Source organism: Silurus meridionalis, chromosome 12, assembly GCF_014805685.1.
Source record: "Silurus meridionalis isolate SWU-2019-XX chromosome 12, ASM1480568v1, whole genome shotgun sequence".
Taxonomy (NCBI): domain Eukaryota; kingdom Metazoa; phylum Chordata; class Actinopteri; order Siluriformes; family Siluridae; genus Silurus; species Silurus meridionalis.
The window spans coordinates 4886599-4911688 of record NC_060895.1 but is presented as its reverse complement, the minus strand read 5'-3'; the positions used below and the strand labels follow the sequence as shown (position 1 = coordinate 4911688).

The window sequence follows — 25090 nt, the reverse complement described above, 5'->3', positions numbered from 1 at the left end:
GTCACATTAAAATCTGTTAAATGTCTTGTGTAATTGGTCCTTACCATGAATACCCTTTTATTGATGCCCCCATACAGTGTGGGCTGGTTTAAATGCCCATAATGTTGTATATGTAACATTCCCCTTATTCATCCTCTCACCTATCACATTGAGGTATCCTGTGACCTCCTTGGAGCCAAAGCTATTGGTGACTTCACAGATGTAGTTTCCTGAATCCTCCATGCGTAGATCACTGATGGTAAGGCCTGTGAGACGTCTGGTCCAGCGCGCGTCAGCCGGAAGTGGCCTGCCATCCTTCAGCCAACGGATAGTGGGATTGGGGAAGCCTGAGGCAATGCATGGCAGTTCCACGCTGCGACCCACCTGCACTTCACCTGATTGGAAGCTGTCCATCACTGAGGGTGTAGACTCGGTTGGATCTAAAATAAAGACAAGAGATATTGTAAGTTACATTTGTTCATAATCATTTGTTTCCACTGATCATGAGCTGAAAAAATCATTAATTAGCTGATGTTTGAGCAGCTTAAGAGGTCAAAGCAAAATAGACATACCATGTATGCTCAATCACAAAATTGTGCAAAGCTTCTCTTGATTAACAACATTTATGTGAACTAGCTCAAAAACTATTTTTTATATATATGTTTAAACAAATATTTAACAGAATTGTGAAAAAGAACCATAACATTTTTGTACAGATTTTATTATGAATACAAAATCAGTATCTTTATCAGTATATGTGTCAAAAGTTTGGAAACACCAAGTCTTTTCTCATCTTTAAGAGACATTTTTTTTTGTTTATATACAACAAACTAGGTAAATTATTGGTATGAAGATTTCCTTTGACCAAACAAATATACAAATGTACTTATGTTGTTAGCATGAATAACAGCTTTGCACATTCTTGGACAGTTTTTCCAATCATTCAGCTGAAATATACTACCATCCCATGAGTAAAATTTACCAAAAGTGTTCTTTGCTAGTTGGATATTTGCTTCTGAACTTGCAATCCAGTTCATCCCAAAGCAGTTCAGTAGGATTCATGTGCAGTGATTGGGCAAGACATTCCATGTTTGATAACACTCCAGCAGACTGTTTGCGCTATAAGTAACACTAACAGAGCTTGGACATATGCTTTAGCTCACTGTCTTGTTTTATGGTGAAATTGGTTCAAATTAGCTGCAGTCCAGACTGAATTGCATGGTGTTGAAGTGTGGAATAGTAGCCATGTTGGTTTAGTATTACTTTTACCTAAAATAATCCATAATTAACTGCTCCAAAACAACCCACACACTATTAAGCTTTTACCCCTATCTTTTTATGGACATAAAGCAGATATCTTTCTTAAATAAGTTCTACTTTTCGAGCCAAACATGTCAGATTTGGACTCATTTGCCCACAGAATTTTCAGTCATTCACTGTCCAATTCTTGCCTTGCCTTGCCTTTTTGCCTTTTACCCAGTTTCTCGCATAAAAGACAAAGGAACATGCATGTGAATGATAATAAAACACTAGGAGGTTTCAAACTATTGACAGGAACTTGCACTATGTATTGTTTAAAATTCTAAAATATAATAATCCAAACAATATATTTTCAAAATAAATATTACTTGAAAATGTTTGCAAATAGGTAAAGAAAGCAACATATTAAATAACAGTCAAATGATGTAAAAAACTAACAAACAAACAAAAACAACAACGGATTTGAAAGAAAATATGCAGTCAAAGTTTCCAGAAAAACTGTGACAAATTCTACAAAGAACTCAGATTATTTATAGATGTTAATGTGGAAATTAGCATTTTTTTAAATTCATACTTTGCAAATGCTTAAGACTAGTATATTATTGGAATAGGTCTTTATAATATGTATAGGGGATGCCTTTTCCACTATGAACAAAACATTATTTATTGTAAATACAATCTATTATAGATAGATTCTAAAATGCTATGAAACACATTTAGGATTATAGTGCTAGTGAGAAGAAATATCCTTAAACAAGTTTTTAAGTTTTTTGCATGCATTAATTTGAGTATACAAACTGTAAATGTAGCATACACACCCAATACAGAGAGACGAGCACCATTGCTCTGTCGGGTCTCTCCACTGTATTTGTGTTTGGTAATGCATCGGTATGTAGAAAGCGCATCTTCTTTCTGAACGTCTGATATATACAGGGCCCCATATGATGTCAAGAAGAATCGGTTACCTGGGGGAGAGAGAGAGAGAGAGAGAGAGAGAGAGAGAGAGAGAGAGAGAAAGATCAATGCACCCATGCAAATACATACAAAGAAGCATACACAGATACAAACTAATATACTCAAAATATGTATACAAAGATTCTGAGAGACAAAGACAGATGTGTGGTACATTTTGAGTGTTATTATGGAAGTATGTTACTGTTATATTAATTTTACATCAGGGATTTGTAACTTGACTGTAACAGTATATTGATTGTATTTAACACTACCACATTCATCCTGTGTGCTTACATGTTGTCTATAACAATGTATACAATACAAATAACACATTTTCTTTTATTAGTCTATATAAGTCACAGTAGAGCTTAAATATACTGATAACAAATGAAACAGTGCAGTAGGACACAACCAACAATTATTAATTCATCTTGGTTTGCTTGAGATCACCTGCTAATTTAGGCTTTAAGTTTCAAGTTTATTGCTGTTTGCACAAGTACGTTGCAGTACATGTACATTGGAATTCTTGTGTGTTTCTCAGAGTCAACTTCAGTCAAAAAAGGTTTACAAAATATTTTAATGAAATACATGAGACTAGCCAGATGGGCTGGTTGGAGCATTAAAAAAAAATGCTGGTCTCCTGTGATTTAAACACATAGCAGTCTCTAGAGATCACAAAAAATAGTGTTGAACCAATATCACTGAGTGAGCAACAGGTCTGTGTGTGTGAATGCTTTGTTTATAATAGAGGTCAATAAAACATGGCCAGATTGGTTCAAACTGACAGGAATGACATAGTAACTGTCTCGCTAGGATCAAGAGTCGGAAACCAAAATACAGACAGGACATTTATTAGCCTTGGAAAACAGAAGCATGCACTGGAAAACTGGTATACTCCGAAAAACGGGTAGTACAGGGATGATCGCCAGAATGAACTGTAGATCAGACGGTAAGTGAGAACGGGGGGCCTTATAATTGAAAGGTGTAGATTGGAAACAGGTGAAGGTGATTATTATGAAGGCAGGTGCTGTGAGTGTGCTGAGTGCAGAAGGGAGGCATGGCTGGTGGTTCCCTGACATTACCCCCTCCTCTAGGGGTGGCTCTCGATGCCCTAACTCAGTGCATGGGGCGCCTGTGGCCCTGAGGTGTGGGAACTTCCCAGATGGAGTACACCAGTGGCTGGTCCCACATCTCCGGCAGAGGAGGATCTATGGCAACTCCAGGGTGCTCTGTAGTAGGGGGTGTAAAATGCTTCAGGAGAGATACGTGGAAAGTTGGATGGATGCGGTACAGAGGAGGCAGGTCGAGCCGATAGGCCAAATCATTGACCCTCCTGATGATCTGGAACGGCCAGATGAAACGGGTACTGAGTTTTTTTGAACGGGGTAGCCAAAGGTGCAGATCTCGGGTGGACAGCCAGACCTGATCCTCCGGTTGGTAAGGGGGGCCTCCAACCTCCAAACATCTGTGAACCTCTGGGTGGTTCTGAGGGCACGTCGGAACCGTGTGTAGGCTGATTCCCACACGCACGCTTTCCTGGAACCAGTAGTCCCGCAGGTAACGTTGGAGGGCTTGTCCACCCAGGGAAACAAAGGTGGCTGTAAGACCAGCTCACACCGGAACGGGGTTAGGTGGGTGGCATCCTGGCGCAAGGAGTTCTGTGCATACTCTACCCAGGGGAGAAAATGGTTCTAGCTCATTTGGTCCTGGTGGCAGAACGACTGGAGGTAGCGTCCGAGCTCCTGTATCTTGTCTGTCCGTTGGTCTGAGGGTGATATCCCAATGACAGACTGACTGTGACCCCCAGTAGCCAGAAGAATGCCTTCCACACATGGGATGTGAACTGGGGTCCCCGGGCGGACATGATTTTCTCAGGGAGGCTGAAGTTCCAAAATACATGATGGAACAACGCCTCGGCAGTCTCTAGAGCTGTGGGCAGGCCATGGATGGAAAACAGCTTGCAGGCCTTAGAGAAGCGGTCCAGAGCCACAAGGACGCACGTGTTACCGTCCAAACTAGGCAGATAAGTTATGAAGTCAATCCCCAGATGTGACCACGGCCGCTGCGAGATAGGCAGGGGGACCAGCTTCCCTGCGGGTAAATGTCCTCGAGATGGCACAGACAGAGCAGCCTTGGACGAATCGGGAGACTTCCCTGCTCATCCCGGGCCACCAGTAGCCTTCGCCAGGTGGAAAGTTTGTCTCCTCCCCGGGTGGCCGGAACCTGGGGCTTCATCGATCGTCCTGAGCAGGGGTCGATGGCATGGCTCGGAAATTATCGTCCTTCCTTCCTGGCACCCCGTGGTGGTTGGCTCTTCCTGCATTCTGGCTCGTATCTCTTCCTCTCACTCCTATATGATGGGGCAGGGGATCAGCTTGGATCAGTGGGTTCGTCAGGGCCATAAATCCAAGACAGGGTCGTCCGCCTCGCTGTTCTTGGAGCCCGGACGGTTGGTGATGGTGTAGCGGAAGCGAGTGAAGAACAGGGCCCATCTGGCTTGTCGGGGGTTAAACGTTTGGCTTCTCGCAGGCATTGGAGGTTCTTATGGTCTATTATGACCGTAAAGGGGTGTGCCGCCCCCTCCAGCCAGTGACGCCACTCCTCGAGCGCCAGTTTAATGGCTAGAAGTTCCCAATGTCGTAATTCTGTTCCGTAGGGTAGAGCTTACTCAAGAAGAAGTTGCAGGGCCGGAGCCGTGGTGAGGTCCCCGACTGTTGGGATAAGGTGGCCCCCGTGCCAGTGAAGGAGGCATCTACCTCCACGATGAATAAGAGCCGGGAATCCAGGTGTCGTAGGAGGGGTGTGACACTAAATCTACTCTTCAGCTCCTGGAAATCTTCCTCGGCCTCTGGGGTCCACATGAGGGTCTTCACCTCTTCAGCAGAGAGGTGAGCGGGGCGGTGACCAGACTGAAGCCCTGGATGAACCGGCGGTAGAAGTTGTTGAACCCAGTCCCTCACGGCCTTAACCTTCCCCTCATCCATCTGTATCCCAAACGAGCTAATCACATATCCCAAGAACTGCACCTCTGACCGGAGGAACTCACACTTCTCGAGATTGAGGTAGAGGTGATGGTCTCTTAGTCGCTCCAGGACTTGGGTGATGTGGCCACGGTGTTCGTCGGGTCTTGGGAGAAGATGAGTATGTCGTCTATGTAGACAATCATGAACCGGTGGAAAAACGGTCTGAACACCTCATTAATGAACGTCTGGAACACCGCGGGGGAAATGGACAGGCCATACAGCATGATGCGGTACTGATAGTGACCAGAGGGGATGATGAAGGCTGTCATCCACTCATCCCCTTGCTGGCTGCGCACCAGATTATAAGCACTGTGGAGATCCAGCTTTGTGAAGATCCGTGCACCCCGTAAGTCCTCCAGGGCGGCTGGACCAGAGGGAGCAGATACGGGTGTAGAGTGATTTGGGTGTTCAGGTTTTTATAGTTAATTCCCCCTTCCTTTTTCTCCACAAAGTAAAATCTAGAGGCGGCGGGGGGGGGGAAGAGGATAAAGCGATGAAACCCTGCCAGAGGGCCTGCTAAATGTAATCCTCTGTTTCTGCACACTCCAGAACTGACAGCGGGTACACCCGTCCCTTAGGCAGTTTAGCACCTGGCACCAGGTCTATGGCGCAGTCCCAAGGGTGGTGGTATGTCTGCAAATGATTGTACTCTGGGAGAGTGTCCACCTCCGGGGAGTTCATTGTGCTCTCCACAAGTGTGGACGCTAGGGGGATCGGAGTTGGACGTGGACGAGGTAGTTGGTGTACACAATGCTCCCTGTACTGGAGGCTCCACTCGAGGATGTAACAGGGGTTCTATGAGAACTTCAGGGAGTGTTGTGCTAGCCAGGGTCGACCCAGTATGACGCTCACTGTAGAGTTCTCTAGAACGAGAAACAGGATCTCCAACAGAATGAACTGTAGATCAGACGGTGAGTGAGTGAGAACGGGGGCCTTATAAGGAAGGGTGTAGATTGGAGGCAGCTGAAGGTGATCAGTATAAGGGCGAGGCGCTGCGAGTGTGCTGAGTGCAGAGAGGAGGCAAGGCTGGTGGTTTCCTGACAGTAACCCATACAGTCCACAACTGTAGTGATCAGACAATCATTTTGGAATGGCAAAAACAGACTCACTAAAATTAAGTCCAGTTTTAAAACCGTCCAGTTTTGATGAATCTTTGTCATTGATAATTTCTAATTCCCATTTGTGGTCTTCTGCTGTTGTAGCCCATTCATCACAAGGTTCAATGTTTTTGACATTTACACCCTCAGAACTGTCACTCACTCAATATTACTTCTGTGTAAACTCTAGAGAATCTTTTGTGTGAAAATCCCAGTTTCTGAAATACTCAAGACAGCCCATCTGGATGATGATGCGCACACACACACACACACACACACACACACACACACACACACACACACACACATATATATATATATATATATATATATATATATATATATATATATATATATATATATATATATATATATATATATATATATATATATATATATATATATATACACAGCAAATCATAAATTTACTTAAATGCCTTCTGACTTCTAACAAATGGCCCTTTAACCAACAGGCCTTTGTAGCGCAAAACCCCCCCAGAAAAAAACATTAAATAAAACCATGTTTTTTTCCTGCTTTGTCTCCAGGAAAATGCCGCTCTACCTGTGCCATGTTAATCTGTATTCTATTCTCGGGACATGCCTCAGTCTTCGTAGTGTTGTGATATGTCATATTCACATAGCAGCAGTGGTGCTGAGAGAACGTGCTCGAGAAACAGTTTAGTAAGGAGAAATCAATCTACATACAAAATAGCAGTGTCTTTTTAAATAATAACAGTTTAGGGCATCTAATAATTATATATAAATACATAGTTTTTTACTGATGCAAATATGTAAAAAAAAAAACTATACAAATGCCAACTTCTATTCGATGCACACTTTTTTAAATCAGTGCATCACATCGTTAACTTTTATACCGATGTACCAGTGCAAATCATTGAATCTTACCATTCCTAATATATATTTATTATATATTAATCTATATATATAAAATATATATGTATATATACATATCCACTGTGTCTATTCTCCATTGGTGTTCCTAAGCTTTACAGTCTATTATTTGTTCAAAATTATGTACCATATTTTTGTTTTGGTCACAGCTAATGCTTTTTCTGCAATGTGATAGGTTTGTTTTAATTTTGTAGTGTAATGGCTTGCTTCACTAGCAGTCACAGCTCTTTGGACTTCATATTGGGAATTAACAGCAACATTCCTAATGCAAATTCCACACTTGAAATCAATTCTAAATTCAACTCTAAATGCAAATGTCACACTTGAAATCAACTCTACACCTTTTATATACTTACTCGCTACAGCCTGAGAAGCAGTCTGCTTTTCTTCACAGCTAATTTTTGTTTGAACATTGTTTCACTGTATTCTTCTTATACCATACTAAATATTAATGTATAACCTGTAGTAAAAGGGGTGTGCACATGTCCAGTTAGAAAGACACAAAAACATAGACACATACTTGCTTATAAAAGGTCAACATCTGAGCTGTTGATTGAATTTGAGAGTTCACAGCTGTCTGTGTACAAAATAATCTATGACAGATGTGCGTTAAAACTTTTATTTTACATTATCTACTGTATGTTAGCAAAGAGCTTGACTTAAGTAGGTAAATTGTGTGTAAATTGTCCATATAGGTGTGTATGTGTGGGTGTTTGTCTCTGCTGGTGTGGTGTCTAAAGCAAATTAAACAAAGAAGATGAGACAGGCATTGCTACCTAACTTAGACCAAAAAAGGTGTATATACAACCAGCATTTGCAGACACATGCATACAATTTAAATTACACAATAAATAAATGAATATCTCGCTTTACATAATGCATGTGTTATTGCATAAATGGGTATAATAGACTGATGAAGAAGATACTGTAAATGCATGAATGAGAATGAATGAATGCGCCTGTATATATGCACACGTGTGTGTGTGCCTTTGTGAGCGCACGGGTATTGTTGTCATGCTGAGTGCAAAGCCTGGCAAACTGTAATTTGAGATTCGGCCCTCACGTTCCAACCTGCATATTAAGTCTTACAGGATAATGTGCACTTGGTGATGTTAACTCTCGACAACAGTAGCGCAATGCTGTCACAACACTTCAACCAGTGTGATAGAGCAAGGGGTGAGCTGGGGGAGAGAAAGAGAGAGAGAGAGAGAGAGAGAGAGAGAGAGAGAGAGCGAGAGAGCGAGAGCGAGAGAGCGAGAGAAGACAGCACTACAGAGAAACGGAGAAGAGTAGCTATGTGATAAGAGATATATGGAAGATAGGCATCATTATATAAATCTAACAGTAAAAGTCTTAAGAGATATATTAAGCACATCTAGTTTAAAACTATGATTTACTGACCAGAAGGTGAGAGACTCAGCACCACCAAGTTGGCATTGCTGAGAGCTTGAGCAAGGCCCTAAACCTTCTCTAGTTTTCTGTATATACTGTATAAAACACACACACACAAACACACACACACACACACACACACACACATACATTATATATATATATATATATATATATATATATATATATATATATATATATATATATATATATATATATATATATATAAATATTTTGAAGACCTCTTAATTAAACTAATTCAATCTCAAATTATTAATTTTTGTTAAAAACTAACAAACAAAATAAATACAAACTGCACCAGACAAATAAATTCATAATGACTGAATGAACACAATACTTTATATAATTGCACAAAAGATCATGCAGTATGTATTAAAAATCTCCAAAACTGCAGCTCTTGTGGGCTGTTCCCAGTCTGCAGTGGTCAGTATCTATCAAAAGTGGTTCAAGGAAGAAACAGTGGTGAACAGGCGACAGGGTCATAGGTGGCAGAAACTCATTGATGCACGTAGGGAGCAAGGCTGGATCATGTATTCGATCCAACAGACAAATAAGGGACCAACACAATATTTGACAGGTGGTCATAATGTTATGCCTGATCAGTGGCCATAAAGTTATGCCTGGTCAGTGTATATACCATGTATGTAGGTACAGTATCAGTTAAAACATGTATGGAATTATGTAGGAAAAAACAAGTGTTATAAATAAACCAGAATATGTTTTATATTTTAAATTCTTCAAACATTCTTGCACATTCTTGTATTTTCTTATATAACCTTGAGGTGTGTTTGTTTTCATTCTCCTTTTAGAAAACAAATTATTATGGTCCCACAAAGTGTAAACCAGATAGGATTGCATATGGCCGCAAAATACTCCACCTCCATGCTTCTTAGTGGGAACCACACATTCACGTCTGTTCACCCTTTGTATTTATTACAAAGGTACAGCAATTAGTAACAGAAATCTCAAATTTGGACTGTTTGTTGTTCCTCCTAAGTAATGGTTACTTTGCCTTGAATTGACCATGAAAGCTTAACTCATGCAGTCTCCTCTAAACATTGGATGATGAAATATGTACTGTATGCCACTTTAACTCCAAAAAGCATTTATGTAAATCTGTGGTTTCTGAGGCTGGTAATACAACACAAATTATTCTCTGCAGCAGAGGTAGATTTCATTAAGAAATGAAGGTGAGTAATCTGAAAAATCTCAAAGACTTTAAATGTATCCCTAAGTGCAGCTTCCAAACCCATCAAATGCTATAATGAAACAGGCTCTCATGAGGACCGTACCAGTAAAGGAAGCCCTTTTTTTCTCTGGGTCGAGGGCCTGGGTATTCCAAACGTTGCATGTTGAGTTCATGGCAAAGGTTAGAGTTAAGAATACCCTGAGCTGTTTCCCTGGCCTGTACCCTTTCCACTTAACCATGCACTCCATCTTATCGTGTCATTGTCAAAATTCAAGATATGCCATTGATGTCCAGCAGATATAGTAGGTAGAGGTAGTAGGAGGCATGTCCATTGATAAAAGGCTTCAAAAATCTTGTTTCATTCGAGACACATGGAGGTAAGGGGCAGTGTGACAGTAATTTGGTAGCCTCAGCTTGTATATGACCTTGTTTCAAATCAGGGGTTGCTAGCCACACCCAATCACTAGTCTGACAGTTGTGGTGACTCTCCCATACCTGCTCACTGTGTTGAGACCAGATGTCAACTGCAGGAGAGTTGGTGGTGTTAGCATTCTATCAGAACAGGGGAGGTTGGTATTACTGAAATGGGTAATGATTGAGTGATGCAGTGAGTTTTTGGAATCCGCCTGGGGTGATAGCCTGAGGTAAGTTTAATGGTAATCCCTACTTTTTCCATAAAGCCCAACCATACCAGTGACAAGAACTGTGGCCCAAGATCAATTGCAATCTCATCAGGAATAGCAAGATACTGAAACACATTGGAAAACAGCAGTTGTAAAGGCAGATGGAAGACTTTATCTTTTGAAAACAAATATAAAGACTTGAAGAATTGATCAATGACCACTAGGATTGTTGTATCTTCTAAGGATTTGAGCAGGCACTAGATGTCCAGTAGCCACTGAGGTGAGTGTTCAAAGAGGTGTTGGGACAAAGAGTTTGCCAGCTATGCATGACTAAGGGTCCTGTTCTCTGAAGAACAGTAATATTCCCGGATTCAGTGCCTACACAATAGTGTCCACAATGCATGAAGGTGGTAGAATTGGTTTGACAACTCTACAGGGACCAAGGGCTCTTACTTCAGTCTCAGAGACATCTACTTCTACAACAAATGGCTTGGAGTGTTTTAAGATGGGAGCAAAGGTGAAGCCATTTTTTAAATAGGCCAGAGCTTGTTCTGCCATGCTGTTCCAGGGAAGCTTTGTGGTTTCTCTACATAGCACATAAATCAAATATTGAATATAACTAAAGCCTCTGCAGAAAAAGAGCAAAACCCAGAAGTTGTTGCATCCTTCACAGTCTTGGAAGTAGACCACTGTTAGTCTATTAGTAGGGGAGTCTATTAACCTGGTCATTGATGACCTCCTTCTGGCTGATCACATGGCCCAGGAATGAAACCTTGGTTTGATAAAATTCACAATTCTCACACTTAACGTTCAGCTGGTCTACATGGTCAGCCATGGACTGCGGGAGTAAATTAAAATGTCATCTGTGTACATTTGTGGAACTAACAGTGGTTCTATGGGTATGTCAAGCTGGTCCACTGTAGCTTAGGAAATGAAGTTTCCCACAACCTCAGAACCAGCACTGTAAATAGAGAAACCGGGCCTGAGTGTTGTACACTACAGGTAACAAGAATGCTCATTGAGAAATTAATAGGATTTCACTTACCGTGTGGGGGTTAGGCCAATTGAGCCTCGCAGGGTGCACTGTCTCAGAAAATGCCTGAAATGGCCACAGTAAAAAAAAAAAAAAAAAAAAGCAGTTTTCTCTGACCTTTTTCTTTTCCTCTATGCTGTGTCACAAACACTCATTATTTCATAGTCATGAAAATAAAGAAAACTCTTTGAATGAGAAGGTGTGTCCAAACTTTTGGTCTGTACAGGCAGTCGTCAACTTACGACCACGATTGGTTCCGACAGACCGGTCGTAAAACGATTTGGTCGTAAGTAGAGTTAGGCTATATGTACAGTACTGTGAAATGATGTTATAAAATCTTTAGGTAGTATTTGTTCATTTTCTGCCATTTGTATCATCTCTACACCATTTTGATTCACGAATTCTTTCTTTATCTTTCAAAATCGCAGAGATGGTAGTGCTGCCGGAAGCTGGTACGCACTGTCGTACGCCGCGGCTTGTGGACTTTGATACAATACAAGCCTTAAAAAGAATACACTCTCTAACACAGAGACAAATGAACTTAAGACAAATTAAAATGCCACACCATACAAAATTAATATAAATAAATAAAATGCCATAAGATCTAAAAATCACAAGTTGAACCATAATAACTCAAAGACTACCTGTATATTGCATACATGCTTTGTCAAGTTATTTTAGGCATTGGATACCCTAAGATTTCCATGATATGTGCAATTAACCACTATTGCCAAAATAACTATACACAAACACACCTTCACACACCTTCATACACACACAGATTATTAAAGTCAAAGTTTTTTTATACAGATGGTCCCAGGGTTATGATGATTCAACGTATGATACAAAATTTTTTTTTACAATATTATAAGTTTTGTGCGGCATACAGAGGCAGTGTATGCTCCACCCCCACTCGTGAACGAGCTCTCGTCCTCTTGCCCGTACCAATGTTCCTCCTAATTTTAGTCATTAGCAAATTATAGTATACAACCCTATAGTGATCAGCATTGTTAAAGATTCCTGGGTAGGCAATGTCTCCACTTACATGGGGTCATCGGAACACATCTCTATTGTCAGAGGACTACCTGTATATGGACTCAATCACAATCATTGTTACCCATGCTGATTATAGTCTATTGGTCAAAATTATGTTTTACAAGTTGCTTTATGTAACACTGTGTTCATTACTTGCTTGTGCTTACACCTAAATAGAATAAATAGTAATATTAAGTGCTTGTTGATGGATAGCTATGTAAAAATCTCTACAGAATGACAATGACTCCTGTCCTGTCTTGTTTCCGCCCTTGATGTATTAGCAGCATTCTAGAAATTAAATGTTTATTAAAACTTAGTCATTTGGATCAAATAATCTGAACAATCCGTATTTTAGTCCTTTTTCTGGCCAACAGGAATTAGCCTGTGACATACAAAAGGACATCACCTACTAGCAATAGACTGTACACTCCCTTTCACCACCATCTGCCCATTTATGAATCTAATTCCCTTCAGAGTCAAAGTGGGCGCTAAGATGAGCATTCAATAGTGAAACCACAACTAATGAAAGAAGCCTTTTTCACTCTGTTATTAACACAATTGTATTAATGTTTTGGGACATCCAATGCACATTTAAGAACATCTGTCACATCTGAAGGCTTCACTGGATAGCTCACCTCTAATCCTCCACTGAGGGTTTCTCTGAGCCTGAAGTGACCAGTCAAAGATGAGTGCTTCCCTATCACTCTTATCCACATTTCCTTATCAATCATTTTTAACATTTGAAACTTTTCCTTTTTTGTTTATTCTTATTATCAGCCTACTCCTGTTCTCGACTCGACAATTTTCCCTTTCTGCCAGTGGTTGTAAAAAGGTGGAATTGTGGAGGACTAGTGTGCTCATTAAAAAAAACATGCTTCACTGTCAAATGCCAGTTGCCAACACCCCCACCCCCCACCGCATGTAACTGTGGCACCCCAAAATTTCTATTCCAGAACAACTGAAAAAATAAGACAAGAAACACAGAAATGTCCTTATATGGGAATATGAAACCTTGCACTTAATTTAAAATCATATTAGTGGTTAAAGGCTTGTTCTACATACAGCAACCCTAAATAGAACATGTACATAAATTTTCAAGGACCACAATTTGGGAGTGGTGGTGATGGTGGTGTGTGGGCAATAAAGTGGAGAATATTGAATGGCACAAGAAAAATGGGGAGAATATGGTGATATACAAAACAGATATACAAAATGGTAGAGGTATAGGCTCTCTTTCATAGCTACTGTACTTGCTTATTGTGTATGTATATATATATATATATATATATATATATATATATATATATATATATATATATATATATATATGCACAATATTAATGTACACACAGCACCCCATATTGACAGAAAAACACAGAATTGTTGACATTTTTGCATATTTATTAAAAAAGAAAAACTGAATTTTACATGGTCCTAAGTATTCAGACCCTTTGCTGTGACACTCATATATTTAACCCAGGTGCTATCCATTTCTTCTGATCATCCTTGAGATGGTTCTACACTTTTATTTGAGTCCAGCTGTGTTTAATTATACTGATTGGACTTGATTAGGAAAGCCACACACCTGTCTATATAAGACCTTACAGATCACAATGCATGTCAGAGCAAATGAGAATCATGAGGTCAAAAGAACTGCCTGAAGAGCTCAGAGACAAAATTGTGGCAAAGCACAGATCTGGCCAAGGTTACAAAAAAATTTCTGCTGCACTTAAGGTTCCTAAGAGCACAGTGGCCTCCATTGTCCTTAAATTGAAGACATTTGGGATGACCAGAACCCTTCCTAGAGCTGGTCGTCCGGCCAAACTGAGAAGAGAGGTAAAAAAGAACCTAAAGGTCACTGTGGCTGAGCTCTAGAGATGCATTTGGGAGATGGAAGAGAAAGTTGTAGAAAGTCAACCATCACTGCAGCCCTCCACCAGTCGGGGCTTTTTGGCAGAGTGGCCCAACGGAAGCCTCTCCTCAGTGCAAGAGACATGAATGCCCGCATGGAGTTTGCTAAAAAAACACCTGATGGGGACGACTCCAAGATGGTGAGAAATAAGATTTTCTGGTCTGATGAGACCAAGATAGAACTTTTTTTTTTTAATTCTAAGCGGTATGTGTGGAGAAAACCATGCACTGCTCATCACCTGTCCAATACAGTCCCAACAGTGAAGCATGGTGGTGGCAGCATCATGCTGTGGGGGTGTTTTTCAGCTGCAGGGACAGGACGGCTGGTTGCAATCGAGGGAAAGATGAATGTGGCCAAGTACAGAGATATCCTGGACGAAAACCTTCTCCAGAGTGCTCTGGACCTCAGATTTGGCCGAAGGTTTAACTTCAAACAAGACAATGACCCTAAGCACACAGCTAAAATAGCGAAGGAGTGGCTTCACAACAACTCCGTGAGCCCTGACTTAAACCCAATTGAGCATCTCTGGAGAGACCTAAAAATGGCTGTCCACCAACGTTTACCATCCAACCTGACAGAACTAGAGAGGATCTGCAAGGAGGAATTGCATAGGATCCCCAAATCCAGGTATGAAAAACTTGTTGCATCTTTCCCAAAAAGAATCATGGCTGTATTAGATCAACTAAATACTGAGCAAAGGGTCTGAATACTTAGGACCATGTGATATTTCAGTTTTTCTTTTTTTAATAAATCTGCAACAATGTCAACAATTCTGTATTTTTCTTTCAATATGGGGTGCAATGTGTACATTAATGAGGAAGGAAAATTAACTTAATGAACATCATTTTAAACATATCTGCATTGGTAAAAAACTATGTATATGTTTATACAGTATAATTATTACTAGATGGGATATACTTTTATTATTTAAAAAGTGACCAATAATTTGTGACCAATATTTGATATTTATTTTGTTTAGATTTTGTTTTAATATGACATTTCAACACTATGGAGACCAAGGTGTGTCCTGAGAATCACATAGAATATAGATTAACATGGCAGAGGAAAAGCTGCTAAACTTTGTGCTTTTTTTTCCATTACAAATTCCTGTTTGTAAAAGAGCCATGCATTAGAAGTCAGAAGGCACTAACTGTAAGTAAATTTATCAGTAGCTGCTTCATGTACCTCTAATGTATTGTATTGTTGACTAAGAATTGCATCTGCCTGAGTTATGGAGATGCATATCCCTAATATGTAATATTAGTACTTATACAGATTAGTATTATGTAGCTGTATGTGTTACTGGATTGCATTTCACTGTCAATCCTATGTCACAGCTAGCTTTTTTTCTGAGCCAAAACAGTACAGCTCAATTTTGGGAAGCTCTTTTGCCCCACTGAATAAGACATATAACATTAATGAAAAAAAGTGTGTGAAAAAAGTGATGACCTGAAGCTAGCACATGGCTTTTGGCAAACAGACATCTCCAAAGCAACGTCCATTTATGCCATCTTAAAAAAATGATCAGTTGATACTTAAGGGCCTTACTCAAGGGCCCAGCACTAGTAACTTGGATGAAAAGGTATTTAAACTCCTGACCTTCTGTTCAATAGCCAGATGTCTTAATCAGTGTGCTACTACTGCTCAGGCTTCACATGAAAGAAAAATATATTCTTATGCTTGACTTGATTACGGGTACATTCAAAAAGAATGTCAACTGAAAGAAAAATATAGTGGGATCTTGCAGAAATAACAATTTGTTGCAACTGAATCCTCAAATCGGTTTAATCCAACAGCTATGGATGTAGGGCTCAACATAAACATATTGTATTGGTAGAAAGTTGACAACGAAACCTTTAAAGTAGCTTTTTTTCTATTTCAGAAGGCCTCAAACATTACAAATCTTCAATGCTGATCTACTCCCTAAATCATGCATACACTGAAGTCATTTTTTTTCGTTACAAAAGGAAAAAACATATCTGCTGGTGTTCCACATTACTATATGCCATTATTCCATACTGTATACATGTCTAAAGTTAATAATCAGATTAATGTAAATGAACAAAGAACAAGAAACATTAAAACATGGAAGCAGACTCCTATGGATGAACACATTTTTAAAGTTTGGCCTACTACTGTTTTTCTTTTAATCCATTAATATACAATTATTGTCTTTCTGTTGTGTGTGTGTGTGTGTGTGTGTGTGTGTGTGTGTGTGTGTGTGTGTGTGTGTGTGTTAGGTTGGGTTAAACATGGCAGACAGTGATTGATATTGGCTTAGTTGGTGAGTTTGACAGGAAAGCCAGACTACTTGTATAGATTGTATTACACACACATGCACACACAGGCTGTTCCCACACCAATCAATGCAGAGGCTCTCCAAGGAGAATCTGCCTTTGTCTACTCCCACACTATAGTGAGAGTGCCAAAATATTTCTCTCTGAGGACTGTAAGCATTCTGAAATTACCATTAGAAAAGGTACATCTCATCATTTATTTCCATTTAAATCATAAAGGTAATGGTTAAATTTAGACAATTGTGAGGATTAAGAACTGTTCAAAAACAGAAATATAAATTTGTTTAGGAATAATATTCTATACAGAATGCAATTATTTGCAAATCTCATGAACCCATATTTTATTTACAATGTTTAAAGTGAGGAAACATATCCTGGCTGCAGCCATCAAATTCAAAATATTTTTTTTTCTTTAAATGATATGTCTAAAGAGAAAAGAGACCATCTGGCTTGTTGTGCTGTGCATTAGTACATATGGAATGGGCAGTTTGTATGTCTAGAAAGGCACTATTAATGCTGAAAGTTTAATACAGGTTTTAAAACAGCAAAGAAGACCCAGGACTGTTGGGGAGCTTGAATACTATATCAGTTATAAGTGGGACAACATTTTCCCCTCAAAACCCCTCAATTGGTCTTCTCAGTTCCAAAACTAGGGAGTGATTTCAGAGCTAAGATGACAGGGATGCTACAAAATGGTAATTATTGCCCTGCTCCAACTTTTTTGAGAAGTGATTCAGCCATCAGAATGGCGGAAATGGTACATTTCCTCAGTTTGAACATTTAAAATCTTTTTTATATTCTAAAATATAGGTTTATGTGATTTGCAGATTATTGCTTTTTTGTTTTAATTTACATTTTACAGTGTCTACACACTTGGAATTAGGGTTGTAAGCAAATCCTTGACCTTGTTTTGCTTTTCTGATTATTACTGTATAAAGTTGCCCACAAGTTTTTACGTCACCCTGAAAGCGGTTTTAAATCTTTTTAAAATGGACCCTTTAAGTATTAAATATCATGTTTACAGTTTAATGGCTCATATTCTAATAAGGAACTGCAGTAGAAGTGGGTGAGAGACTGTAAAGACAGACGTTCTAGTGAAAGAGAGAAGGAAGGAATGCGAGGGAGAAAGACATTGTACCCAAACCGTCCCTGCACCACAGTCTCTTCTGCATCAGTGCCCTGTGCTCTGCCCCAATTTACCCAATGTCACTATAATCAGTAAACAGCTGAGGGAAACGGGGGAGGGGATAAAAGGAGAGCAGAACAGAAAGACAGCAAAGACAGAGAAATTCATTGAAAGGAAAATTCCTTCCAAATCTCAACATGTCTATAGAGTAATATATGCACAAATTTGTATTTTAATTTCCAAATCATATAGACTTTTCTAAATGCTGAAATAATATATTTACAGGATAAGACATGAGAATGATGGCTGCAATGTTATCACATTCTGAAACGTGATATTTATCTATGTATTACATAATGTAATTCAGTAATGACAATTCAGTCTTCTGACAAATCCTCCAGGTGAAACTTTCTGTTTGACATTGAACACTTGTTCATATAATGGGTCATTCTGAGGTAAATGAGCAAGAGAGTGAAAGAGAGAGAAAGAGAGAGAGAGAGAGAGAGAGAGAGAGAGAGAGAGAGAGAGAGAGAGAGACTGAGAGAATGAGAGAATGAGAGAGAGAGAGATTAAGAGAGAGAGAGATTGAGCGAGAGAGAGAGAGAGAGAGAGAGAGAGAGAGAGAATGAGAGAATGAGAGAGAGAGAGAGATTGAGAGAGAGAGAGAGAGACTGAGAGAGAGAGAGAGAGAGAGAGAGAGAGAGAGAGAGAGAGAGAGAGACTGAGAGAGCATAGAAGCATATAAGAAATGTTGATTAGGTGTGGTGTCACTCACTGAGCACTGTTCTATCTCCTGTGGCAATCATTATCCTGTCAAATTTACTGCAAATGGAAATACATTATAGCATAGAATTGTGTAGAAGACTGCAGTAATGTGATTAATATTCAAGTAGCAAGAAAACCAAAAAAAGCAAACAACAAATGTTATCGGAAGGATGATATGAAAATGTGATGAAAAGATTGAAGAGAGAAAGAAATGGGAGAGGAATTGAGAAAAGGGCAGTTTCATAATTTATGAGCCATGCACCATGTGTCTGGTAACATCTGCTGTGGCATGGCTAATGTGTATTCCCCTCCCCCCTCTCTCACACACATGCATGCACGCACACACATTTGAATATTTATATATATATATATATATATATATATATATATATATATATATATATATATATATATATATATATATATATACCCAGAGATGCAGATTAATACATCTGAATTTCAGGCATCCTCTGGAATAAAGGCATTAACATGCCTATAAATCAGCGTAATCAAAAACCTCATCCCCCACCACAATCTCTACATCTCATCAGCATGAGGCTTTGACAGACCCTCTCATACAAAATATCCAACTTAGACTTACAAGTGACAGTGTAGTCTTTACATTAGTATACCAGTTTACTCATTCATAGTTTTGATCTGAATACCTTGAATATAACTTGTTATATCTGAATTTTAATTCAACAAATTAAAGTAATGAATATATTCTGAGAGTGGTCACTGTGCCTACAAAATGTAAAGAAATTCTGGTTGTGCTTATACTTGGCATTAATAGCTGCCTCTTTAGGAATTTGGATCCTAACTGTTCGATTCAACAATACGTTTTGACACTTTTTGGTATTCCCTTTGACCATTTGCTCTGAAAACAAAAGTATCAAGTGTGTAATATTACAGCTTTCCATCTCTCTTAATACGATGAATCATCCATAACAATAAAATCACTGATAGGTGACATAAATAAGATTTGTTATCTCATTACATATTTAAACAATCAGTTTTCAAAATTGATGATTGTTTGCCACACGAGTAAGTGTAAGGATCTGGACTTTGACAAGCAGAGAATTGTCATGGCTAGTCAACTGGGTTAGAACAGTCAAGACTCACTGATGCCTGTGGAAGACACAGTTAGCCCACATGCTTCAATCCTACAGATGAACTACTATATCAGAAAATTTGAAAAAGTGTATTTATGTTGCAACTTACAGCAAATAGGCCAATCAGAGTGGCCCTGCTGACATGCTGGCATCAGACCTAGACTATGAAACATGAAATGGAAGATGGTGGCCTGGTCTGATGAAGCACATTTTTCATTATATTATATGCACTGTATATGTATAGCTATTTTAACAAGTAAATGCTATTCCTTAATGTATTTAAACATTTCCAATAAATAGCAAATTGCTGTTATAAGACTAATAAAATTATTGTCATGCCACTGTTGGAAAATAATCACCTTTGGTGTGGTGACAGTAAATGTTTCACATGGTTCAGTCCAGCATTAATTATTTTATAGCAGTATGCCCTTGAATTATTTTTCTTCTTTATTTGCTCGATTTGCACACACAGAGCTATACAATAACCAAATTTCTGCACTTTGGAAATAAAGAATCCAATTTTCTACATTGTACTCTATGTTGTATGTTTGTGTGTCGAGATGCACAATATTTTTCGGTCTTATTTTTCATTGTATATGCTTTCCTCTCCCATGGATGATATTTTGGCTTATGCACATCTGACATTCAACTTGTTTTTTTAAGCATACAATGATTACTGGAGCATAAGATATCTTCTAAGCAGGAATTTTGTTTTGACCTGACATATTATTTTATTGTGAGCACCAGTGTTTCATAGTGTGCTACCAATTATGCAGTAAGGGAGAAAAAACAAGAGGCAGCAAGAGCATGAATAGGCATGACGAGTGAGGTAAGGGAGCCACAGAAAATTGTGACAGTGTTGTGACAGAGTGAAGGAGAGAGAAGTGTGTGTGTGTGTGTGTGTGTGTGTGTGTGTGTGTGTGTGTGTGTGTGTGTGTGAGTGAGAGTGTATGTATGCACACTGATGGGTTGGATCCATATCCTCGGCTCTAGAACACATTAGCTGCATTAAGTGAGCTGACAGGTTCCTCCTTATTACCCAGCCTTGTGGCACACACTGTACATAGTGACCTGACAACCACACACACACACACACACACACACACACACACACACACACACACACACACACAGGCAGCCTATCTGTGTCTGACAACTGTGTGGGTTACACACATGCAACATTTCCTTTTTTTGCAAGCATATCTGCAAACAAACATTGAGCTAAGTTTTATACACCATTAAAAACAGCAATCTGATGTACTCAAAAGAAGAACTTTGTTTTCTAATGTAAACCAATGATATATGTGCTGGGTATGATTTGGGTCTATCAGTGTTATTATTTATTGCCTGGGTTAAAGGATCTATTTGCTGTCTATACCTTTTACTTATTCACCTAGAGCCAAATACCTCATTACTGTACTTAAATAGATTTTTCTGATATCAATACTTTACTTCACTATTTAACCGTATTTAACCACACAAGTAACCGTTTGGGTCGACAAACGCGACTGACTTTTTTCATAGTACAGATAAAAACAATGCATTATTAGAATCTGTAAAGGGTCTACTTTTATTTGTACACACCCATAGCAACAAATAAACGCTGTGCTTTTGTAAAATGAGAAAACAGGGACAGGGGGCGCTCTCTGCCGTCTCTGTCATCTCTCTTCACAGACACAAATTTAACAACCTAAATCTCAGTGAATACTTAAATCACAGACATATTAAATATATGATTAGAAAGTTCAAAATGTCTACTTTTAGATATACTAATTTACATCAAATACAAATACTGTTCATGAATTCAGTATGAAAGTTAGAAGAGGTACAGTTTCTCCGGTATCACCTCATTAACCGTCCATGTGGAAACATAGGAAAGGTTCCGTTTGGTGTCCTGCTGATTTACGTCATTTTAAACACCATAATTACTATAAAACATTTACAAGAATACTTTGTCTTTATGCTTTATGTTAAGTTTGCTTTCATTAATAATAAACATACATTAGCATAAATCGTCAATATTTGTCCATGTCCATGTTGATTAGAGTATTAACAACTTGGAAAGTGTGAATTCAAGGTAGATTTAGAACAGATGAAAATGTGTGATTAAGTTGTGATTATTCGTGAGTTACCTCATGCGGTCGTACAAATAAATATTTTAATAGATTGACAGCCCTAATATTAATATAATGTGAGGTCCAGTTACCAGCGTGACACTAAAACAGGTAGTATTAATGACTACTTTTTACTTAAGTAAATGTCAGAGCCCAAACTTCTTTACTTTAAATTAAGTAAAAAAGTGTAGTCAATACAACTTTAAGTACAAACATGAATATCTGTACTTCTACTTAAATGAAGGATGTGTGTACTTTTGCCACCTCTGCCTACAGCATCCTTTCATTTACAACCAACACCCACTCCCACTCCCACCCCCACAGACACACACACACACACACACACACACACACACACACACACACACACACACACACACACACACACACACAGCATATGGTATGCATTGGTTAGCCAACTGGTCAAGTAATACATTTATAAGTCTCTGATGCAGGGAGTTGATGACTATTTCGGAGATGGAAAAATATCACACATCACTTTGGATAAAGTGTGAAAGTGTGCTTGGGACTATTTTGAAACCTTTTAGTCCACTTGCAAAGGAATTCTGATAAAATGTATATCCTCCCTTCTATGCCTTCTAGGATAAATAAAATACATCTACAGAGTGCAAATGTTTTTAGCTAGGCAGTGTCTTGCATTGCAGCCTCGTGGCTTTGGGGTGTCCAATTCACTCCTGAACTCAGTTTACTGTCTGTGTGAAGTGTTCATCAGGGTTCACTTCAGGGTTTTCATTTAATTTCAATCTCTGAAAAAAAAAGACAAGAGGTATATTGGCTATGCTAAATTTCCCCTAGGTGCTAATGTGTGTTTGTGTGTATGGCCAAAAGTATTAGATAATAGGTTCTTCCCCACACTTTTGTCCACAATTGTAGAGGATGTCTCTGTGTGTGGTAACTTTGCATTTTACCAGCTCCATGAAGATATGGTTTACCTGGATTGAAGTGAATCATCAATTAATGACCTTTTATAAAGCAATGACCTCAGCCCTATTGAGCACCTTTGGGGTGAATTGAAACACTGACTGCACCCCAGGCCTCCTCACCCTACATCAGTGCCTGATTAACGCCCTGATTAACAACACTGCAAAATGTAATGGAACATCTTTTTCAGAAAAGTGGAGGTTATTATTACAAAAAATTCTCCTGTGAAGAAGGACTGATGATTAAATACATGTAAGAAAATAAAAGAAAAACTGTATATTTCATTTTGTCTTTTTGCATTAAAAGCTTTTGTTTACCTATTACAGTACAATCGATTGCTACATGACTTTATATGTGTATTTAAAATGATATTATGATGATGACATTAAAATCAATGTATAGGTAGACCCCAGTAGATAGGGACCGAAAAAAACGGTCGTAAGTCCATCAGGTACTTAAGTCGAGAAGAGTGACTACTTTATGATGCGTTCCAACGCAGACATAAAGGGGCACTGTTTTTTTACATAGTACAAATAGTACTTGCACTTTGCTGAGATGTATAAAATCCCATGTAGCTGACAGCAATACAAAATACATTTGATTAAGATTTGCACTCCTATTGATTTTGTATAATCCTGCAGGATGAAACAAAAAAAAAAAGCTGTACAAGTGGGAGTTTTGGTTTTTTTTTTGCAATGCAGAATTCTGTAAAGTAGAACTGTCAGAGTCAGAATTCTTACACAATGTTGACAGTGCTGCCATTTCTTTCCTGAGTTTTTCTGCTGTTTTTCAGGTGTCCTGAAGTGTAGGGTTAAAAAAATGTAAAAAAAAAAGGGCTTACAATTTAAATAGAGGCATTGCATTGCACTCATACGTTACTTAAGAACTAACCACTAATCCACTTTAATCTTCTAATTCTTTACTCGCCATTCAGATGCGCCATATTTTGATGCTTGTTATATGGATGATGGAAGCATGAGAGATCTGACCCATCTATGACCCATGTGTATTTCTTTGTGTGCAGACAAGATGATTGTTCTCATTTTTGTTCCCCTTTTTAGTGCAAACACTGAGGGACATAAAAAAAAAAAAAAACAAGAGGGGGTAGTTTGGAGACAGTGAAGACATTATTCATTAAATGTGATTTCTCTCTTGTGTTAACGCTAATCTCCTCCAGCAGACTCATCTTTAGCCAAATAAAGAAAGAATAAAAGAGAAAGAGGGAAAACCGTCTAATCCAAATCCAATTGCTGCTGGAAGGAGAGAGCGAATGCACAAAAGGAGGGAGGAGATGTAGGAGGAGAAGAGCTTGTAATTTGTCTGAGGGATTACATAGAGAGCTGGCAGAACGCACAGTCTGCCTCTTCCCTAATAGGTGTGTGTGTGTGTGTGTGTGTGTGTGTGTGTGTGTGTGTGTGTGTGTGTGTGTGTGCATGCACACATGCTTAATAGAATATGAGAATGTTGCTGTGGACCTCTAGGTGAGTGTGTGTGTGTGTGTGTGTGTGTGTGTGTGTGTGTGTGGGGGGATGTATTACAACTCATCTTACACCATTGATGTTGTTATATAAAATATTTAATTTTACATTTCAACATACAAGTTGACACACTCTATTTTCTATTTGCCCTTTAACCTGACCAAATTACCCCATGCCATTTCCTGAGCATTTAGCAGAGATACTCTCTGACCCCCATTCCGCTTCCTCTTTCTGCTCTGGACATAACAGACAGTGACAGAGCCAATTAGGTAGTGTGGCAGCAGCCACTACCAGGCACACACTCACCCAGATAGATAGAGGAAAAGAGGAGAGAGAGATAGAGAGAGAGAGAGAGAGAGAGAGAGAGAGAGAGAGAGAGAGAGAGAGGTGATCAGGCTAGGCTGGAGGCCAAGTTTTATGTGCCATCCATAGATTTGATGTGAGAGAGGGCAGTACACAGACACTCAGACAGAGAAAAACACACTCAGGGAAAGGCTAAAAGAAAGGGACAGATGGCCAAATATGTGTCAAGCTGAAGTATGTCAATGTCTGTGTGTAAGTGTGTCTGTGAGTGACAGTGATACAAAAAAGCCTGTCTCAGGCTGCCTATAGCCCTTTACTCATAGTGCACTTTACATTGACAAAGAGCATATGCTTCATGGGCAGACACACACACACACACACACACACACACACACACACACACACACACACACACACACACACACACACACACAAATGCAAGGTACTGTCCTGGATTAAAGCACACATAACTGATTGGCTGATTACTGTCAGTCACCCTGCCCTTCACAATTAGGCCACTTTC

General features: G+C 39.1%; 1 protein-coding gene across 1 annotated transcript in view; it reads right to left on the bottom strand.

Annotated features, from left to right (window-relative positions):
- LOC124394616 (Down syndrome cell adhesion molecule-like protein 1 homolog) overlaps positions 1-25090 on the bottom strand; it is a 108650-nt gene that overhangs the window by 44175 nt on the left and 39385 nt on the right. Inside the window, 2 exon segments of the mRNA XM_046862974.1 lie at positions 141-419; positions 2058-2204. Of these exon segments, the coding sequence (XP_046718930.1) occupies positions 141-419; positions 2058-2204 (426 nt within the window).